Source organism: Syngnathoides biaculeatus, chromosome 11 (genome assembly GCF_019802595.1).
Source record: "Syngnathoides biaculeatus isolate LvHL_M chromosome 11, ASM1980259v1, whole genome shotgun sequence".
Classification (NCBI taxonomy): domain Eukaryota; kingdom Metazoa; phylum Chordata; class Actinopteri; order Syngnathiformes; family Syngnathidae; genus Syngnathoides; species Syngnathoides biaculeatus.
This window is the reverse complement of record NC_084650.1, coordinates 2,479,927-2,500,722: the sequence shown is the minus strand read 5'-3', so window position 1 is coordinate 2,500,722 and position 20,796 is coordinate 2,479,927. Positions and strand designations below refer to the sequence as shown.

Here is a 20,796-nt window from a genome sequence, read left to right as displayed (position 1 = left end):
TGCATGAACACTGGAAATAAATACCAGCTTTTTTTTTTTTTTTTTTTTTACAAAGTTCACATTTTTGTGAACATAAAAAGCATGCGCTATTAATACTGAATATTTAAAAAAGAAACCCAAACATAATATTACCATGAAAGGTTTCTCCCAATTTCACACAGTCTTCAGGCATCCTTGTTATTTTGGTTTTCCTTTGCCACAACTAGGTTAGTGCTGCGGTTTAACGTCACACACCTCAAAAATGGTGTGTCATTGATACATATTGTTAATTTCTATGACAGCAATATACTCATGGATCTAAAGACTTTTTACGGTAACGCTCTGTAGCAGCCAGGCTGACTAACATTCCTACTTGGAGGCCATGTTGGGGTGATGTTCCAGTTAAAGGCATTGCACGAACATTGAATTAAAGTTGTAATTTGCTCATTTCTGAAACGATTTTCATTATGTTTACTTTTTTGTCAAGGCCAAAGCATGTGTAAAAAGCCTACAATACATTTTTACATGTGAAAGGTTAGTCTGTTTTCTTGGGGTAATTGTACTATGTTGTACGCAGCTGGATGCAGAACAATGTACCGGCATCCTTTTTTGCCATCCATCAGTGTTGCCTCAGTTACCTTTAAAAAGTAACTTTGTCACTCTACTGATGACTAGAGTGTAAAGTAACTGAGTGCTTGATTTATAAAGTAATTAAGTTAGATTACAGGTAACTTTTTGTTAATTTCTGCAGCTGCTGAGTGCCAGTAATATCGCTTATCCACAGCAGTAGTACGATCTTAACTGCACACATTACTTGATAATACATGCCACAGAAATTACAGAATGATGTCAACATGGACTGACTCCTTAAGTATTAGTGTGTTTGTAAGACTTTCTAATTACAAAATTGCATGATTATTTTTGTTCACAAAGTGCAGCCACTTTTGAGACACTACTCTTTCTACATATACTCTACATGTACTGTAGTAAACTCTTTGAGCAACAATGCTAATGGAAAGGGCAGTATTAGTCTACAACTCTAAAAATTCAAACTGTTTCTTGTATAAATGATGTTTCAGATTGTGAACTCGTTGACATCCCTTTACCATGATGTGTTCAATGCATTTGTTTTACTTTATTGTAAACAGAGGAGGTATTGAGCAGCTGAAGCACAGCTGTAAAACTTCCTTCCTGAATCATGCTATAAAGCGCTTTGGGCACTGTGTGACTAATCCATTTAATATTAATCTCACTTCAACAATGGTGAGTTTACTGCCTAGCGCAGCCCTTAATAAATGTACAATTGTAAAGGCATATAAATGCAATGAAGAATTCTTTCACTCATTTACGTCAACTTATCTGAGGTCGGGTCATGGGGCCAGACAGCATTAGCGGGGAAGCCCAGGCTTCCCTCACCCTAGCCACTTCCTCCAGTTCTTCCAAGGGGACCACCATATGTTCGCAGGCAAACCGAGAAATGTCTCTCCAGTGTGTCCTGTATCATCCCTTGGGTCGCCTCTCGGTGGGATGTGCCGAGAATACCACACCAGGAAGGCATCCAGAAGGTAACTTTGGCAGATGCCTGAGGCACCTAATCTGACACCTCTCAATGAGGAGGAGCAGTGGCTCTACTCTGAGCCCCTCCCGGATGATGGTGCTTCTCACAACTATCTCTAAGAGAGCGCTCGGACATGCTGCAGAGAAAACTAATTTCAACGGTTTGTATCTAGGATCTTGTTCTTTCATTCTCAACCCAGAGCCTCTGGTCCTAGGTGAGGGTAGGAACGTAGGTCGACCAGTAAATCGAGAGCTTCGTCTTTTGGTTTAGCTCCTTCAGCACAACAACGGACTGGTCCGAAGTCTGCATCGCTGCGGACACTGCGCCGAACCGCCTGTCGAACTACTGTTCCATTCTTCCCTCACTCATTAACAAGACCCCAAGATATTTGAACTCTTCCACTTGGGGTAGGATCTCATCTCCGATCTGGATAGGGCACTCCACTCTTTTCCAACTGAGGACCACGGTCTCAGATTTGGAGATGCTAATCTTCATCTCAGCGGCTTCACACTCGGCTTCCAGCTGCTCCAGTGAAAGTTAATTAAGCCAACAGAACCACACCATGTGCAAAAAGTAGAAATGCAATATCAATAAGTTATTAACAGAATCGGTGACAAAGGTCAGCCTCGGCAGACTCCAACCCTTACTGGAAATGTATGTGACGTACTGCCGGCAATCCGGACCAAACTCTGACACCGGTTTTACAGGGCAAGGATCAGAGGGTTTGGTATGCCATACTCCCGAAGCACCACCCAGAGGACCCCCAGTGGGACTCGGTCAAACGCTTTCTCCAACTCCACAAAGCACATATAGACTGTTTGGGCGAAGTCCCATGCACCTTTGAGGACCCTACTGAGGGTGAAGGGCTGGCCCAATGTTCCATGGCCTGGACAAAAACCACACTGTGTGATCCGCCTATAGTTGGAACACACCCTCCTGTTGCTCTTCTTAAAAAGTTGACCACTAACCCACTTGGCCAATCCAGAGGCACTTTTCTGTTGTTCAGAAGGGAGTCAACCAGGACAGCCTCACAACATCCAGACCTTTTAGGAACTCCAGCTGAATTTCATCTTCCCTGGGGCCTTGCCACCAAGGAGTTTTTTAACCACCTTGGTGACATTAACCCCAGAGATAGGAGAACCCACCTCAGAGACCATAGACTTTGCCTCCTCATGGCAAAGCGTGTCGGTGGAGTTGAGCAAGTCTTCAAAGTGTTCTCTCCACTGACTCACAACATCCTGAGTCGAGGCCAACAGCACCTCATCCCCACCATCCTCAATGTCAATGGTGCGCTGCTTCCTACTACTGAGATGCTCGACGGTGGACCAGAATTTCATCGAAGCCATGTGGAAGTCATTCTCCATGGCCTCACCAAACTCCTCCCGTGCCCGTGTTTTTGCTTCATCAAACACCAATGCTGCATTCCAATTGACTAGACAGTACCCATCAGCTGCCTCAGGAGTCCCACAGGCCAAAAAGCCCTGATAAGACTTCTTCTATATCTTGGCGGCATCCATCATCGTTGATGTCCACTATGGGTTTGGGGCCCCTACGACAGGCACCGACTACCTTATGGCCACAACTCTGATCTGCTGCCTTAGCAATGGAAGCATTGAACATGGTCCATGCAGGCACTGCGAGAACATGCATATTCCACACTCATTCCCTAACATCCACACTGTATTTTATAAACAGATGATTTGATTTACTAAGTATTCCTTAATGTAAGACAAAGTATACTCTATTCTTCTTTCTCCACTTCACAGGTCTTCTTCACGACTACTTTGGGAACTACATGGTGGCCTTCTCTGCAGCTGGTGTGCCTCCCATGATTGGGGGAGTGGTTCTGTTCTTTGTACCCCTCATTCACCAGCGGCAGAAACGTGGGCAGACCACTGCACCAGAAGAAACGACTGCTCATATGTTACCCAATGCCCAACCGACACCAAAGAGCTGCTCCAATGGAGACATGCTGCCTGGCTACATTGATGCAGTGACACATATCTGACAATGGTAACATATGTTTATACATGACAGTTCCAAAATGTTTCCCATTTGTTATCTCTAAACAGCTTTTCTCATCCTTAGATTGCCCTTCTCTAGATTATACTGGAAGGACCAGCCCACTGCCGACCTTTGATTTCGCCTCCTCCTTTAACCTTTATGGTGGTTCATTGTTAAGAAAAACTGTTCCGTGATCCCTTTTAAAACTGTAGTTGTGATGACACCGCTTATATAAGTTAAGGAGGTGAAGCTAAACACAGTCAAAGAAGGCAGCAAAAATATTAGCACATATCATACCTCAAGGTAGAATAAATGAAGAATTTATGATTATTATTACCAATAATGGTAGTTTATGCTTGGGGTTTTAAGGTCAAAACCTCAGGTTGATACTTTGATTTGGAAATCCCAATAGAATATCTTTTAAATACATGAGATATCGTCATGAATGTACAATTAACAGTAGCTTGTCACCTTTAAAAAAACATTACTTTATAATGTACTTTAGTTACTTTTACCAGTGAGTAACTTATGAATTATCTTGTAAAATGGTGGATGAGTATTTTCTATGCTATACTGTATTTCCTCAACTTGTGATACCATTAAGTTGAAATACATGAGTGAAAGCAAACTTTGACTTTGTTGAGTGGGCATGATGGAAAGGCAAGCAATTTCTCTTGTTCAATCAACATTGGTTGTGACAAAACCCCTTTGTTGAGCTCTGTAATAATAAGTAGTCAAACTCATATTCTCACGGAGAAATTTAGTCTGAATGGTCCATCCACCTCTGCAGTTGATTGCAACTTTTACGATAACTTCTCTATACCGCGGTGAGTGTGGATCAGTTGGTAGAGTGTGTGAGTCAGTGACCGATGGGTTGCCGGTTTGAATCCCACCTCCAACTGTCTCTTCAAGTTTTCTTGGGCAAGACACCAACCCTAATTTGCTCCCAGTGGGAGCCGTCAGCGCCTCGCATGGCAGTAGCCACCCATTAGTGTATGAATGTGTGTGAATGGATGAATGTGAGGCTTTATGAAGCGCTTTGGGCACTGTGATAGTGTAGTTAAAGCCCTATAGGAGTCCAGTCCATTTACCATTTTACACTGAGGCAAAACGCAGGGAAATATTTTGCTAATATCACGAGAAAGAAAAAAGGCTCAGTTCAACTCAAAGTACATTTGAAGCAGCATGAACTACTTCACCAGCCAGCTTCACAGGAGGCAGAAGTGCAACTGAGGAAACGTACGCAAGAACAAGGAAAATATTCTTCATATTTCATTTAATGATGTGTGTGTAATATCTAGGTTTAACAAATTCCTTGCAAAATTTCAAATTGGTCGGCTTACTTTCAAGTTCCTTAGATCATTTATTGTGGTGTCAAGATTTTGGGAAGATGCTACTTCATTTGTCACTTTCATGGATGAGTCCTAGGTTTTTTCTGGCATTTCCACTTTAGGGTCATCTTAATGACTTTGCATAGAATTTTTGTCACATTGAAAAATTCTATTGGAACATTCCCATGCAGGGACAATTTCTTCTTTGTTCACTTTTACCATGCATTTTCTTAAACACTGAAGTCAAATTGGGTCAACTGACTAGAAGAAGAGATTAGATTACATTTTCCTTTTTTGTCTTCTTAGTCACTAATCTTCTTATTCTTTCTTCTGTTACATTGTCTTACAAGTTTGCTCTAAATCTGTAGCTATATTTCAATCACAAAACTACTAGTATTATGATCCTTAATCCTTGGAACAAATGGTTCAGAGCATTTGCCTCTTAGTTCTGAGGTCCAGGTTCGAATCCCGGCCCTGCCTGTGTGGAGTTTGCATATTCTCTCTGTGCCTGTGTGGGTTTCCTCCAGGTGCTCCGTTCCCTTTCACACCCCAAACCATGCATTAATTGGGCACTCTAAATTGCCCCTAGGTGTGATTGTAAGTGCAAATGGTTGTTTGTCTCAATGTGCCCTGCAATTGGCTGGCAACCAGTTCAAGGTGTACCCTGCCTCCTGCCCGATGACAGCTGGGATTGGCTCCAGTACTCCTGTGACCCTTGTGAGGATAAGCGGCTGAGAAAATGGATGGATGGATGGATGGACGGAGGTATAATTGATTAATTTAATCAATTTATTAAATATTAAATGGATATTGTTACATGTCTTTTCCAACTAAATAAACCACAAGGTGACACAATCAAGCTCATTCTAGCTAGCCACATAAGTTTACTTGTCCTAAAATCAAAAACAACCAAAATGTATTTTTTTTAACCATAATCCAATTTTAATTCACATCATGACTCAAACATTTAAAAATATCATATTTTGCTCAAGTGAGATGAGATTAATAAATACAGGTTGCATACATTTTCTGTGGACTAGACATATGCGCTAGTTCTACCTAGTTTGTACAACCTACTGAGTCCTCTAAATATAACAAAGTTGTGTTTTTTATCCCCCTCAGTTATCTACTAATGTTGAGTGATTTTGTCATTATTATTTGTCATCATTGATAAATGAAATATTTTTAGATGACTTCTGTAAATTTGTCCACTGATGTCTAATGAGTACAACTATAAGTAGGAAAGTGAATGTTTATGCACAGGTTGTATCTCAATTTTAAATGCATTTTTAGTATTGTTGCTGTGAATATTATTACTTTTGCTCTGTTTCAGTGTTTAGTGTTTTTTTTTAAACCTTATTTTCCAAAATCTTTTTTTTTTTTTTTTTTTTTTTTTTTTTTTTTTTTTCAAGTAGTGGCGCAAGGACTACAAGTGACTTGACTTACAGCAGTAACCTCGATTTATTAACAAATCTACCTTTTCAGACGGCTCTGAACAGTTACAGAATTTTGGTCATAATAGGAGCACTTCATACCAATTCCAACTTCAACGGCTGCTTTGTTCATTTTTCAGAATTTAGTTAAATGTTCAGCAGCCAAAGTTTTCAGTGCAGAACAAACAGTTGAAGCCAGATGCTGAAATACAATACAGTATATTAAAACACATATGTTGTTATTTTTCCTCACTGCCTGACATGAAATCAGGATGAACCTTTCCTATTTTAGGTCAGTTAAAATTACCCAAACTATTTGCTAGATGCGAGAATAATGAGGGAAGTGAAGGGTTTTTTTGGGGGACAATTTTTCATTACTTTCTTCAAAGCTAGAAATTTCCATACGTTTCATTAGTATTTGATACCACTGCCTTGAAACTGTACGAGGTGGTCAAACCTATTGGATTTCCTTCCAGAAGCTTCTCTTGATAATTGGCAGGAATTTTGGCCCATTCCTCCTGATGGAACTGCTGTAACTGAGCTATGTTTGTAGGCCACCTTGGTTGCCTGTTCCATTTCAGGGTTACCCATAAATTTACAATAGATACATTAGTTTACCTCATGATGCCATCTATTTTGGGAAGTGCCCCAGTCCCTCCTTGGGCAAAGCAACGCCACAACATTGTGCTGCTCCCCATGAATTTCAAAGTTGGGATGCTGTTCTCATGCTTTCAAGCGTCCCTTTTCTTCCAAATGTCACAATGCTCATTACGGCCAAACAAATCAATTTTAGTCATTTGGTGTGTTCTCCCAAAATTAAAGTCTTAGTCCCTGTGTCAAGTTTGGAGAGGAAAAAAAAAACACAGATTATAATGTCTTTTTATTTTTCTTTTGGAGTACCTGTAATAGCTTCTTGCTGGCAGAATGGCCTTTCTCCTTTCCCAAGCTGTATTATAGTTAGACATTACGATGGTGTTTCTACTACTCTGTAATTGTTTGAACAGATGAATGTGGCACCTTCACTCATTTGGAAATTGTACCCAAGGATCAGCCAGACTTCTGCACGTTCACAATTGTTTTTGATGTCTTGACTGAGTTCCTTTGACTTTGACATGTTACACAAAGAAGCAATGAGTTTCAGATGTACTTAGTTCAAATACACCCACTGTGTCTCCCTAATTAACTCAAATGTTGTCAAATAACCTATCAGAAGCTTTCAAAGAAGCAACGCCATCTTCTGGGTTTATCCAATTTTTTTTTAAAGGGAAAGTATTGTTCCTGTATTTAAGCCTCCTACTTTGTAGAAAGTAATAATACATGACCTTAAAAAAAAAAACACTCATTGTTCTGGGATTTAGAAAATATCAATCATTTTGCTATTCCTAATTGCACAAAATGGGAAAATTTTAGTTGCATTTCAGGTCAGACAGTGAGAAAACTTCTGGTTTCAACAGTTCAATCTTTTTTACTTGACTTGTCATTTTTCTTTCTACTTTTCATGTTGCGAATACTCCAAAGTGTACTGCATGCAGAGTGGAACCACCAAAGTCGAAGTGTAACAGTTTCGATATCAATCTGAAACGTTCCTCAGATGTCAAGCAGAACTTCATGCATGATGTGAGTTGAGACCTCAACAAATCCTGTGAGTGATGTTATTGATGGAAAGTGTGATGGTACCCAAAGTACCCGAATTTGAAGGGTCTGGCTACTCTCGATAATAGCAGCGTTATAATTTTTTGATTCATACATGACTTTGTTATTTCCATAATATAAAGCTATTAAACAATATTAGGTGTCAGTAGTACTGTGTGAACACTTTCCTATTCCCTCTGCATTTTTCAACTACCTTCAAAGGGTGAGCAGTTTTACTTAATACAGTGATGCCTTAAGATACAAGTTAAATTCATTTCATGACCATGCTCATAATTGAAAACCTCAAATACTTTCCCAATTTATGTGACTAGAAATTGAATTATTCCATTTAAGTGTCTGCAAAAATCCAAAAGGTTTTGTAATGCGCTTTTATTGAGAACCATAGCACGTTAAAATATAATACTTTATTAAAAAAATGTGTATCCATGGCTTTAAAGAATGAAAAGAATGAAAAAGTTTTTCAATTCAATTCAATTCAGAGGACATTGGACAAGAACTGGGAAAAACTGCTGTTTGTGGTAAAGGTAATGCGTGCGGCTGTACAACGCGCTTGTATCTCTAAATTTTGTTCTCAAGTCAAGTTTTTGGCCTGGTTGTCGAGGCAACCACCACAGAAAGGGGTTATTTGGACGTTCCACTGTACCGAAGGATATTAGCATGTTAGATGAAACTAAGGAAATTTTTTTAAAAAAGAAAATCAAAGGAACAGAATGAAATAAAGACTTTTTGTTTTTATTTTGCCCCCCCGCTTAAATCTGCTGAGCCAGTCATTTATTGTTTATTATTCTTATGGTCCACTCCTGTGAGTGATTCACTGGCTAAAATCACGTCAAACGAAATGGTTAAATTTAGCCCCTGCTGGATCCCTATTGGCATGTGTAATATTTTACCTTTAATGATTAATTTAATTTGAACTGGACATTTTTGTTGTTCATTTCTAATAGTCATTCTCTAAAAATGTCTTTTTGTTGGTGCCCAAGATGCTATAAGGGTCAGGTGCATTAATGCGAGCTAGCCGCACGTAGAAGTACAAAACTGATTGTTAAACTTGTCCTGCATATGACAAAATGAAACCCAACTAAGCTTTTGGTGTTATGTGTGTAATAACTTGTGTTGTCAGTATTTTCAGCTACATTTCATGTAACAGTTGGTGACAGTGACTAATCCTAAGAGAACCAACCAATCACTGTCCTCATTAAAACTCTTTGGGATGAACACAGAAAGTCATGAAAAAAGAGGGACTTTGTTTCTCTCAAAATATTTGTTATTCTTTCAAAATGTGCCATTTTTTCTATTCTACTTACCTCAATCTTTTGCTTACTCTTTTACTGTTTATTTTTTGCAAACAATACCAACGATATGTCAACCAGGAGCTTTAAGTCTTCGTGTTATCCATAAATATAACTGGGCAATGACTTGTCATAATCTAGAAGAATCTAGAAGACCTCATTCACTGCCATGGGGCTTTTCAAGCAAGGATACTCCGCCAGAGCCATAATCACTTACATCATTTTTGGGTGATTTTTCTTTAACCTAAGTGTAGCCCTTTTAATGATGTTCTACGAACTCCTTGGGCTGTGTTACAGATGCTTATTTGTCATTCTAAAGACCGTAATTGTCATCTTTTCCTTTTATTGCTGAGCTTTTCTCACTGCTCTCTTGTCTTTGCTTTGTTGTTGACACATGTGGCTATGTGATAACCTCCAGAGAGGTTGCTGTAGTAAACCGTGGATGCCTCTCTTTAGAACTGTTTGCTTATATCCTCGCTTGCAGGCTCCTCCTTTTTATATGATCATTAAAGATATAAATAAGGCCAGTAGGCTAAACGTTGGTAAATCTGAAATCGATTCATCAAGCTGCTAGAAAATCTGTATTAAAAGACTTTTTTGTATTAAAACATTATTAAAGAACTAATATGAACAAAATATGAGGTGTTGTTTTTTTCATCCTGAATTGCACTTGTACAGTACATGAGTACATATTTTGAGGTCCTTCAGACATGTATTTAAGTTGGGGATTTGAAGCCTGGACCCCCTTTGAGTAGTCATACTGTGTCATTTGAAAGCTGCACAGAATAATCAGCTGTGTAGACTCCTGAATGCGTCCTATAAGGTGACATTACTTATGATCACCACAGCAACACGAGTGACTTCAGTGAGGCACCCAGTCCTCAGTGACTCTCTCTTGTTATGCCGGATATGCATCAATGCATCTCATCTAATTAGAACTCTTTCCAGGGCCATGGCTTGGAAGGAGAGGAGCCATGGAAGGAGAGGCATTCATGTTCGCTAGATTTGCAAATCTGTGAGGTGTATTTGCTGTAGCAGCCGGACATTTAAAAAAAGAAAGATGCACTGTATGTATCCATCCGTCCATCCATTGTTTTCTGCTTTTTCAGAGTCAGGTCGTAGTTATAGCAGGTTTAGTTGGGAAATGTAGACTTCCTTCTCCCATGCCACTTTGTTCGGCTCTTCCAGAGGGATCCTTAGGGCCGTCTCAGGCCGGCTATGCCCTGCAACTGGCTGGCGAACAGCTCAGGGTGTGTCCCGCATCCCACCCAGGATCAGCTCGATTAGGCTCCAGCTTGCCTGGGACACTAGTGAGGACAAGCGGTATGGGAAAGGAATTAATATTATATATTTCTTATGGTCAGATAAAACAAAAATAAATTGTGAGAAAGCTTTATTTGAGAAAATGATCATGGTTTGTCCAACAAGACAAAGACCCAAAGCACACAGGAATGGTTGAAAGGGAAAAAGAAATGGCCAACAATGAGTCCAAATCTTAATCCAATTGAAAACGTTTGGGGGAGCTGAAATTTTCCATTGGGCTAAAGAACCCTGCATATTTTCATGAATTTGAACTAACTGCCAAGGACGTGTCAAAGAAAATACACCAGAGAAATGCAAAAAGCTGCCAAAGAGTCTGCAACCAAATATTAAGGATGGCTGCTGCACTTGCTGTTTTCGTTTTTTTTTTTAATAACTTTTTTTCCAGCTTAGGATTTACAAAATCAAACTTGATAGAAAAAACATTTTCTTTGTTAAATTACGTTGAACCTTCAATTAAAAGATCAATATAAGCCCATTTTCACTTACTTCTGAAGATATTATGCAGAGGTGCCACGATGAACCACTGGATCTGCCTGCCTCACAGTTCTGAGGACGTGGGTTCAAATCAGACCTTGCCTCTGTGCTCCTGGAGATCCACCCTGAAATGATTCTCAAATAACAAACTGATGAATGAAGATTGTCTATCCACATTGCACACAATACTAATAGTTTTTTTCAAACTTTACACATACTTAGCAAATAGTTGAGACGCTGTCCAGGAGTCTTCTTTCTTTCTGTTTGAGTCTGATGAGATTAGTCTCTCGTCTTAACCTACAAAGTCAAAGAGTGCTGTGGCGTTCGTGACTGGTGAGGAACTGACCCCACAATGCCTGGAACAAAGTCAGACGAGTGTAGCACTACAACATCAGTGACTACTGTGCTTTATATTCATTTCCTTATTGAATATAATATTGTCCATGATTTAACCATTAAAACGACTGAATTTGCACATTTTCTGATTGAATACATGGGTAAGACTGGAAGTGTCACAGCAAGTCATTCATAGCCACTCTCATGTTACATTTAGTTTTTCTTATTGCATAAAACCACAGATAAAGCACGAGGAGAGGCAGATTGGATTCTGCTTCCTTTAGAGTGGAGGTGGCAGCCACACTTTAAAGGTGGGTGGTGTTGTACTTCTACGGTGACAACTACAGTAGAGTACTGTACAATGCATTGTCATTGCATTAAATCACAAGGCCACAGCTGCGCCACTGTGATGTCTTCTTCTTTTCCTTTCGGCTTGTCCCGTTAGGGGTCGCCACAGCGTGTCATCTTTTGCCATCTTAGCCTATCTCCTGCATCTTTCTCTCTAACCCCAACTGCCCTCATGTCTTCCCTCACCACATCCATAAACCTTGCCACTGTGCTGTCTGGTCCTTACATAATACTTTACATCAGGCATGTCAAACTCAATTTGGCTCTGGGGCTGGATTCAGACATTCTGTTCCCAGGTGGGCCCGGTCAGTAAAAGAATGTCAACTCTAAATATTTAGCTTTGTTTTTCAGTACTATGCTTTATCATTCAGCCTACATTTCTAGCCTACCCTACATATTATAATCACAGATGACAAGGGATCTTTTCCAAGCACAACACATTCATTCACAAATGATGGAAAAAAAAAATATTTTCACGTTTGGCAGTGAATGTCTTAACAACTGATTTCTTTTAACAGTTGAGTGAATGCAGTTTTACACCTGAACCAACTCCATCCATCCACTCATTTTAGCCGCTTATCCTCACCCTATCCCAGCTGTCAATGTGCAGGAGGCAGGGTACATCCTGAACTGGTTGCCGGCCAATCGCTGGGCACATAGAGACAAACAGCTGCCCTCACAATCACACTTAGGGGCAATTTAGAGTCTCCAATTAATGTTGCATGTTTTTGGGATGTGGAAGGAAACCGGAGCGCCAGGAGAAAACCCATGCAGGCACGGGGAGATCATGCAAACTCCATCCACACAGCTGGGTCTGAGATTGAAGCCAGGAACTGTGAGGCCAACACTTTCCCGCTGATTCACCGTGGCGTCCCTGAACCAACTCACCACACTAAATGAACTCAAGTGGGAGCTTTGAAAAAATATTTTCACCTTGTCATAATGCTTTGAAATAAATGAAAAATGAAAATAAAAAATTAAATAAGTAAATAAATAAATAAAAAGTAGTGCATGGGCAATAACATTAGATTACATCAGATCAAACTACTAGGCTGGGCCTACCGAAGCTGAGAATATACTGCACAATATTTATTGTCTTTAATATGAAACCAGATAAATCTTATTTTTAATTATCTATATTCATGAGTGCAAACACATTTCATGTAATCACACTTTTTTTCCTCTCACTGCAGTCTTGCTGTTGCTGGCTCCTGAAACTTGACATCTTTTTGCCTTCACAAGTGCATCGATATTGGGTGTGAAATCCTGATTAGCAGCACATTTATCAAAGTCATTGTCAGCTTCACCATTCAGACATTCTTTAAATAGGACAAAAAAGGAAGCAAAGACATCAGTTCAAGTCTTGCGAGGAGAGAGGAGAGGAACTGTCTCGTACAATTCACCACTGCACTCTCTGATTATCCCCTATTCACCCCCTCTATTTATTTAGTTTTAAAACGCCCCTTATTTACATGGATGTTACAAAAAGGAGACGGCAAGCAAAACAGTTGGAAACAAGGTGTAAATGTTTGTTCATGTGCGTGTGCATGTGTGGAAGATTGCTGAATACATGTGTGGTCATCATTTCTTTAACAGGCAACAGTTCTAACAGTCCGGATGATTAGATGTTTTTGTTCTTGCTATCTCCTGCGAGGAGGCTGCCACGTTATCTAGAACAGAGCAAAGCATTTCTTTATTGGAAGCCGATGTACGATAATTCTGATCACAATTATTCCTACAGTCATTCCAGTGTTAGTTTGTTAACCTTGAGCACTGCTTTGTTTTATTATTGTTGACAAAGATAAGTAGTCCAAACATGGATGGAACTGTAGCGCCGGAGACAAGGAGTCGGAGGCAGAGTGTCGGACACAGGAACAGAACTTGCTTTATTGTTCGACATCAAAACACTACTCGCATAACGGCGGGAACTCTGTTAACCTGTACTCCGGAAGCGCAACAACAAAAACAGTCCGTGCGGAACCCCGCACCCCAACTCGAGGTCCCGCGGGTGAATTATGTAAACGCCACACAAGCCCCCCCAGAATTCACCCATAGTCAAAATCCTTGTGCCGTGGAGAGATTATGACCCGACCCCGGCGGGTGTGCAATGTAGGGGTAGAGGGGGGCGGGGCCGCACTGTCCATTGAGTCACGGGTCAAGGGCACCCCGGCAGGCGCAGGGGCACAGGGCAAAGGGGGACGACCCCGGCGCGGGGGGAGGCCCAACCCCAAAGGCTGGGCAATGTCCAGGTGCGCGGGTTTGACCCTGTCCACGGTAACAGCCTCAGGTCTGCCGCCAATGTCCACGAGCAGGCTCTTATCCCCGTGCTCCAGGACCCTGAACGGCCCGTCGTATGGGGGGCGGAGAGGTCCACGGTGGGCGTCATGACGAACAAAAACAAAATCTGCAGAGCGCAGGTGACGGGGCAGCCGGGCAGCTGGGGTGCCATGTTGCGACGTGGGAACCGGCGCGAACCCTTTTGCCTGGCTGCGGACCAGGGCGCTGTGGCGTCCGGGATGAATTCGCCGGGGACCCGCAGTGGCTGGCCGTAGACAAGTTCGGCGGATGAGGACAACAGGTCCTCCTTGGGGGCGCACCTGAGGCCGAGCATGACCCACGGGAGCTTATCCAACCAGTTGCCGTCCGTCAAGCCGCCACGCAGGGCTGCTTTCATGGAGGGGTGGAACCGCTCGCAAAGACTGTTCGCCTGGGGGTGATAGGCGGTAGTGCGGTGCAGCTTGACCCCCAAACTCTCAGCGACTGCGTTCCAGAGTTCAGAGGTAAACTGAGGGCCACGATCTGAGGAAAGGTTGCACGGTGTCCCGAAGCGTGCAACCCACGTCCCGATGAATGCCCGGGCCACGTTGTCGAGGAGAGGGGAACCGCTTCGGGCCAGAGGGTCGTCCTGTCCATCATGGTGAGCAAGTAGGTGAATCCGTGGGAGGGAGGAAGTGGACCTACCAAGTCGACGTTGACCTGGTCAAACCTCCTCTCGGGGACAGCGAAGGGCTCCAAGGAGGCTTCTGTGTGGCGATGCACCTTAGCCCGCTGACAGACCACGCACGAGTTGACCCAGGCCTGCACATCTTTCTTGAGACCGCGCCACACGAACTTCTGGGCCACCAGCCTCACGGACAGTTTCCTTCCGGGGTGGGAGAGGTTGTGGACCGCCTCGAAAACAGCTCTTCGCCAGTTTGCAGGGACCAGAGGCTGAGGCTGGTCAGCCGAGAGGTCGCACAGCAACCTGACGCCAGAGTCACCAACCGCGACTTCCTTCAGGCGCAAACCCGTGTCAGAAGTCTTGAGGGCCTGCACCCCGTGGTCCGAGGCCTGGTCTGCGCTCATGCGGGAGTAGTCGAGACCCAGATGCACAGTGCCGACGATTGCCCTGGAGAGGCAGTCCGCAACCACATTGGATTTGCCGGCTACGTGTTGGATGTCCGTAGTGTACTCAGAGATGAACGACAGTTGGCGTTGCTGGCGGGCGGACCACGGCTCGGCCACCTTGGACATGGCGAAAGTGAGGGGTTTATGGTCCACATATGCCGTGAACTCACGGCCTTCCAATAGGGAGCGGAAGTGGCGGATCGGCAGCCAGACGCTGAGGAGCTCTCTATCGAACGTGCTGTATTTGCGCTCCCTGGGGACCAGCTGACAGCTGAAAAAGGCAAGCGGGTGCCAGGCGCCGCCGACCCACTGTTCGAATACGGCTCCAACAGCGTAGTCCGATGCATTGGTAGTGAGAGCGACAGGGGCCCCGTGGGTTGGGTGGGTGGCACGACTCAGCGCGGCCTTCGTAGCCTCGAAGGCTTCCATCCTCTCGGCCGTCCATTCAACGTCCCGGTTGAGGGCCTTGTCTTTAAGAGCCTCATAGAGCGGGATGTGGGCCGCCCGGCGGATGAACCGGTGGTAGAAAGTCACCATCCCCAGGAACTCCCGGAGGCCCCGAGCCAAGCGAGGCTATCCGAGCGGCGGACGATGCCCAGACGCTCCATGTTGGCAAACTCGGACTTAGCGACTGCTAGCTTCTCGGGGTCAAGCCGTTGGGCCCTCGCGTGAATCGGGGGGGCCCTTGGTCTCAATGTGGTGCTCGACCCCATGTTTAGTCGTGGCAGAGGAGAAAGTGGGCCGTGTCAAGCCAGGGAACTCACCAAGGAGGAGTTGGTACTTGGTGCACTGGAGAGACCACCATAAGTCGCCTCATTGCGGACGCAGGCGACCGTGGAAAAAGTCAGTGCATCCACCTCTTAACATCCACCCGCAGCCCGTGGGCACAAAAAAAAAAAAAAAAAAAAAAAAAAATCAGCGCCGAGGAGAGGGAAAGAGACATCCACAGTGACAAAGTCCCATGTGAAGCGCTGACTCCTGAAACACAAGTCCACAGTCCTCATGCCATAAGAGCGGATAGAGGAGCCATTAGCGGACAGTAGGGGTGGCCCATGAGTCCCGCCAGCGGCGTCCTCCGCAGTGGCCGTCAGGACGCTCCTCTGGGCGCCGGTGTTGCAAAGGAATTTGCGCCCGGAAAGGTTGTCCTTGAACAGCAGCCGGCTCTTCGCGCCCACGCTCACGGCCGCTGCGAAGCGTGGGCTTTGGTGTTTCGATGCGTCGTAGTTGCAAGGGGCGCGGCCCCTCTTCGCTTTCGCACCGAAACGGGCACGGAAGTAGCACAACCCTGTGCCAGCATGGCCATCGGTGGCGATAGGGCCCCTGCTGGATGCCACCCCCGGACCCGGAGGAGAGTAACTGCGCGTCGCGGCCAGCGTCTCAGGGGAGATGCGCTGGGTTGCCAGGAAGAAACTGTCGGCCTCCTCGGCCAGGGCCCGGGGCTCAGTGACAGTACTGTTCGCGAGCGCCGTCTGAACATGCGGTGGTGCCTGAGAAACAGTTCCATGAAAATGAAATTGGGCTCTTCCGTGGTAGTAATGCGTAGAATCATCTGAGATCCCGCGGAGGGCGAACTGAGCCTCCGTCTGTGCGAACCACGCTGCCGCGGACGTCTCCCAAAACTCCGGCAATTTGAGGATGGCGGTTGCCATGTTCGTTTCAGTCTCGAAAACGCCGGGACTGACGTCGGGGTCACCAGTGTCGGACACAGGAACAGAACTTGCTTTATTGTTCGACATCAAAACACTACTCGCATAACAGCGGGAACTCTGTTAACCTGTACTCCGGAAGCGCAACAACAAAAACAGCACCCCAACTCGAGGTCCCGCGGGTGAATTATGTAAACACCACAGAACCTTTGCAGCCATGGTTGTTAATTTGGGGTCATATGGGAAGAGATATTGAAAAAACGTATGCAGTCCCACAGACCCAAATTTATCCTTCATAGCAGAATTGCGCTGCAAGTCAATAAACTCGAATTCAATGTCAGATGGCATATCAGAAGGCTTCTCTGTAAATGGTGAAGGAAAAAAAGCCGAATTTGTTCTCAAGTTCACTGAATACCTGAAATCTCTGCTCAAACTCACGCAGCAAATCTATTATGTTGTCTTTATATTTATCCAAATCAATATCGGGACGGTTCGGTGCATTTGTACGCACAGCTGTGAGACAAGAGAAATGGTGAGTCGTCATCGTTGGAAAGCTGCGACTCCCACAGTGACAGTTTCATCTTGAACGTACTTATGCTGTCGTAATGTTGAGAGACAAGTCTGTTACGGCCCTGCAATGTAGTGCGGTTATATACCAAGCACACTGGTTTTGTATTTACTTCTATGAATAAATACTTCTTAGTCCATTTTTCCTGGAAAACTCTGCACTCCGTGTGTTATTTCCTGTGACTAATTCGTGTCAGTGCCGGACGTCAGCGCTTTTGGACATTTACTGCCCTCTAGCGGCTGTAAGCAGCATTTGATTTGTATTTAAAAAAAAAAAAATCAACTTTTGATAGAAATGATCTAGAGACTTGCTTCTTTTTTTTTTTTTTTTTTTGACATAATCAGAATTTTATGTCGGGCAGGATTATATCATCCAAACGGGCTGGTGTTTGACATTCCCGATTTGGATTAAACTCTGAAATCAAACCCTGCTGCTTTGATGGACGTTAAAACGTGTTGTTTTCCATGGAAGCATATCTCATGCATCCTGCTCTCTAATTCCAACTGCCCTCATGTCTTCTTTTTGGTCTTCCTCTCGCTCTTTTGCCTGGCAGCTCCATCCTCAGCATCCTTCACGAATATACTCTCTTTCGGCTCTGGACGTGTCCAAACAATCGAAGTCTGCTCTCTCAAACCTTGTCTCTGAAACATCCAACTTTGGCTGGCCCTCTCATGAGGTCATTTCTAATCCTATCAATCGTGCTCACTCCTAGAGAGAACCTCAACATCTTCATTTCTGCCACCTACAGTTCTGCTTCCTGTTGTCTCTTGAATGCCACCGTCTCTAACCCGTACATCATGGCCGGCCCTACCACTGTTTTGTAAACTTTGCCCTTCATCCTAGCAGAGACTCTTCTGACACATAACACACCAGACACCTTCCACCAGCTGTTCCAACCTTCTTGAACCCGTTCCTTCACTTCCTTGTTAAACTCACCATTGCTCTGGATTGTTGACCCCAAGTATTTGAAGTTGCTCTCTCTTCTCCCTGGAGCTTCACTCTTCGCCCACTATCCCTCTCATTCACGCACATATATGTTTTACTTCAGCTAATCTTCATTCCTCTCCTTTCCACTGCGTGCCTCCATTTTTCTAATTGTTCCTCCACCTGCTCCCTGCTTTCACTGCACATCACAATATAATCTGCGAACATCATAGTCCTAGGGGATTCCAGTCTAACCTCATCTGTCAGCCTATCCACTACCACAGCAAACAGGAGGGGGCTCAGAGCTGATCCCTGATGCAGTCTTGGCGAGGATTGGAATACATTGTAAGAATGATGACTAATATTCCGATATTTTGAGTGATGAACACTATTTTGAAGGTTCCCACGAAGACGGTGAAGAATACGAGCTTTATGAAAGGCGTCAAAGGTTATCAATTTGAGCTAGTTAGACAGCACACACGTTCGAATGCAGAAGAAAGTGCTGAGCAGGTAGTCAGACGCATGGAGCATATTATGCCTCGTGTTGGAAACAAAGACTAGTGTCATGTGCATGTCCAAGCCACTACCCCGGGCAGTGCTGCCTGCGAAGGGCATGGCCAAACCACCGCCCTGGGCGGTACCGCCTCTAGTTGATGGCTAGCCGACGTTCAACCATATCTCGCTGCCGACCAAGCCTCAGCCGACTTCCGCCGATGCTTTGCTGACCGACCCGCTGCCGAGGCACACCCATGCCTCAGTGGCGACCGAGCCACTGCTGAGCCATGCTCATGTCGCGGTGGCGACCGATGCGCTGCTGAGCCACGGCTATGCCTCGATGGCGACCGAGCCGCTGTCGAGGCGTCAATCCTCACCCGTCTGATGACCACGCTTCAGCAGCGACCAATCCTTGGTCGCTCGATGACCACGTCCACGCCTTGTTGCCAACCGATCCTCAGTCGCATGATGACCACGCTTCAGGGGTGACTGATCCTCACCCGCCTTTTGACCATGTCCACGCCTTGACGGCGAACGATCTTTGGCCACCTGATGACCACCCCTCGGTGGAGACTGATCTTCAGATGCATGATGACCACGTCTCAATGGCAACAGATCCACGGCCGCTTCACATCCATGTCTCAGCTTTGACCAACCCGCGGCAGCCACTGGCTCACGACCATGTCTTGGGAGGTTTTCTTCCGGAGCAGTGACCTGCTCCCGTCTGGTTCCTGCTGGCCTTTGGGTTCCTCCTTTGGGACGTCCACCCGAGTCGCCCCGTGGGGACCCTGGTGCTTGGCTTCCTGGACGACCTCCTGACCTGCTCGACAAAGGCATGTCTTTTATTAATTTGATTATCTTGTCTTTATGTGAAGTTGTCAAAATATTTATTGGTAACAAGTACGAATGGTTTGGCATACTCCCCATCTGTAAATTTAAACACACAGCACAATCTTCTCTCTCTCTCCACAAAGGGTGTTCATTCTTGTTGAAAACTTCAGTACTCCTCATATTTTTTTTCTTTGAGTGACCTTTGTCAAAAGTGTTTCCATAATTAGTGTTCCGACCTGTTCGGCATTTGACCCTTAACATCGATTGCCGCAGCAAATTACGGCAACTCCACGAGGACAAACTGTCTCTGTGTCATTTGCGTTGTCTGCACGACAGAAATCACATGCATAGTACTGTATGTCGTTAAGAGGGATCTGCGAGCCATATGCAACCAACAAAAGAGCCAGGTATGGCTTATGAGCCATATGTTCCCGAGCGTAACCAGTCATCCAATGTGACATCCTTACATGTATAAATAATATATATAAAGTATTTTGTTACTTTTTTGTTAAACTCCAAACTCCCTATGTAGGATTGGATTTTGGACTTGCTTGTCTTAACTTGATATTTGATTCGGGATTTGAGGGTAAAGACTTGAGACCGATTTATGACTTGCAATCCAGTGACTTGTTCCCACCTCTGGTCTGTACGGTAGTCGTCCGTGGACAATTGTGCTTTGCATGTAACACCATAATTGTCCAGTAGATGACAGGACTCACCCTTAAATCTCTTGGACTGCCACTATCAAAGGCAAAACTTAAAATCTAAACTAGCAATGGGAATTGTAAAAAAAAAAAAAAAAAAAAAAAAAAAAAGTAAAATAAATACCCTTCTAACCATCAAAAACACAGTTTGGATGTAAGTAAACACCCAATTATGAAACCACAAAGTAAATTTAGTTCACAAACAGTACATGCCACATGCCTTCACTTTTCTGCAACGCAATAAATACGTGTAATCGTTTGCAAACGTACATGATTAAAGAAAAATGTTTAAGATTTCCTATAACTGCTATACCTCTCTCAAAGATAGGAAAATCGGTAAAGGGGTTGCCCATTTGGGTATTTTTTGGGTTGGGGGGTTCGGGTGAGAGAGTCCACAACAGGAAATATTGTAATGAAGCCGCAAGTTGTGAGAGCGGAAAGTGAGAACATCTTTCGGTTGCGGTGTCACAGTACTTGTGCGAGAAATTTGAACACACAAATGTGTACATTTGG

General features: G+C 44.2%; 1 protein-coding gene and 1 long non-coding RNA gene across 3 annotated transcripts in view; one reads left to right on the top strand and one right to left on the bottom strand.

Moving 5' to 3' along the window:
* slc16a2 (solute carrier family 16 member 2) overlaps window positions 1-9,845 on the top strand; it is a 38,279-nt gene extending 28,434 nt beyond the window's left edge. The window contains exons 6-7 of one of the 2 annotated variants that reach the window (XM_061835241.1): window positions 3,304-3,550; window positions 7,824-9,845. In XM_061835241.1, coding sequence (XP_061691225.1) covers window positions 3,304-3,545 — 242 coding nt within the window. In that variant the 3' untranslated portion in view covers window positions 3,546-3,550; window positions 7,824-9,845. Of the gene's footprint in view, window positions 1-3,303; window positions 3,551-3,625; window positions 6,257-7,823 lie in introns of those variants that run through there. The other variant, XM_061835240.1, reaches the window with a different exon arrangement.
* Window positions 9,846-10,028: 183 nt separating this feature from the next.
* On the bottom strand, window positions 10,029-19,548 carry LOC133508809 (uncharacterized). Its single transcript, XR_009797160.1, has 3 exons — window positions 19,126-19,548; window positions 11,057-11,400; window positions 10,029-10,554 (listed from the first exon to the last, which is right to left on the bottom strand). It is a non-coding gene; the product is annotated as an uncharacterized LOC133508809 (long non-coding RNA).
* Between the last annotated feature and the right edge of the window lie 1,248 nt (window positions 19,549-20,796).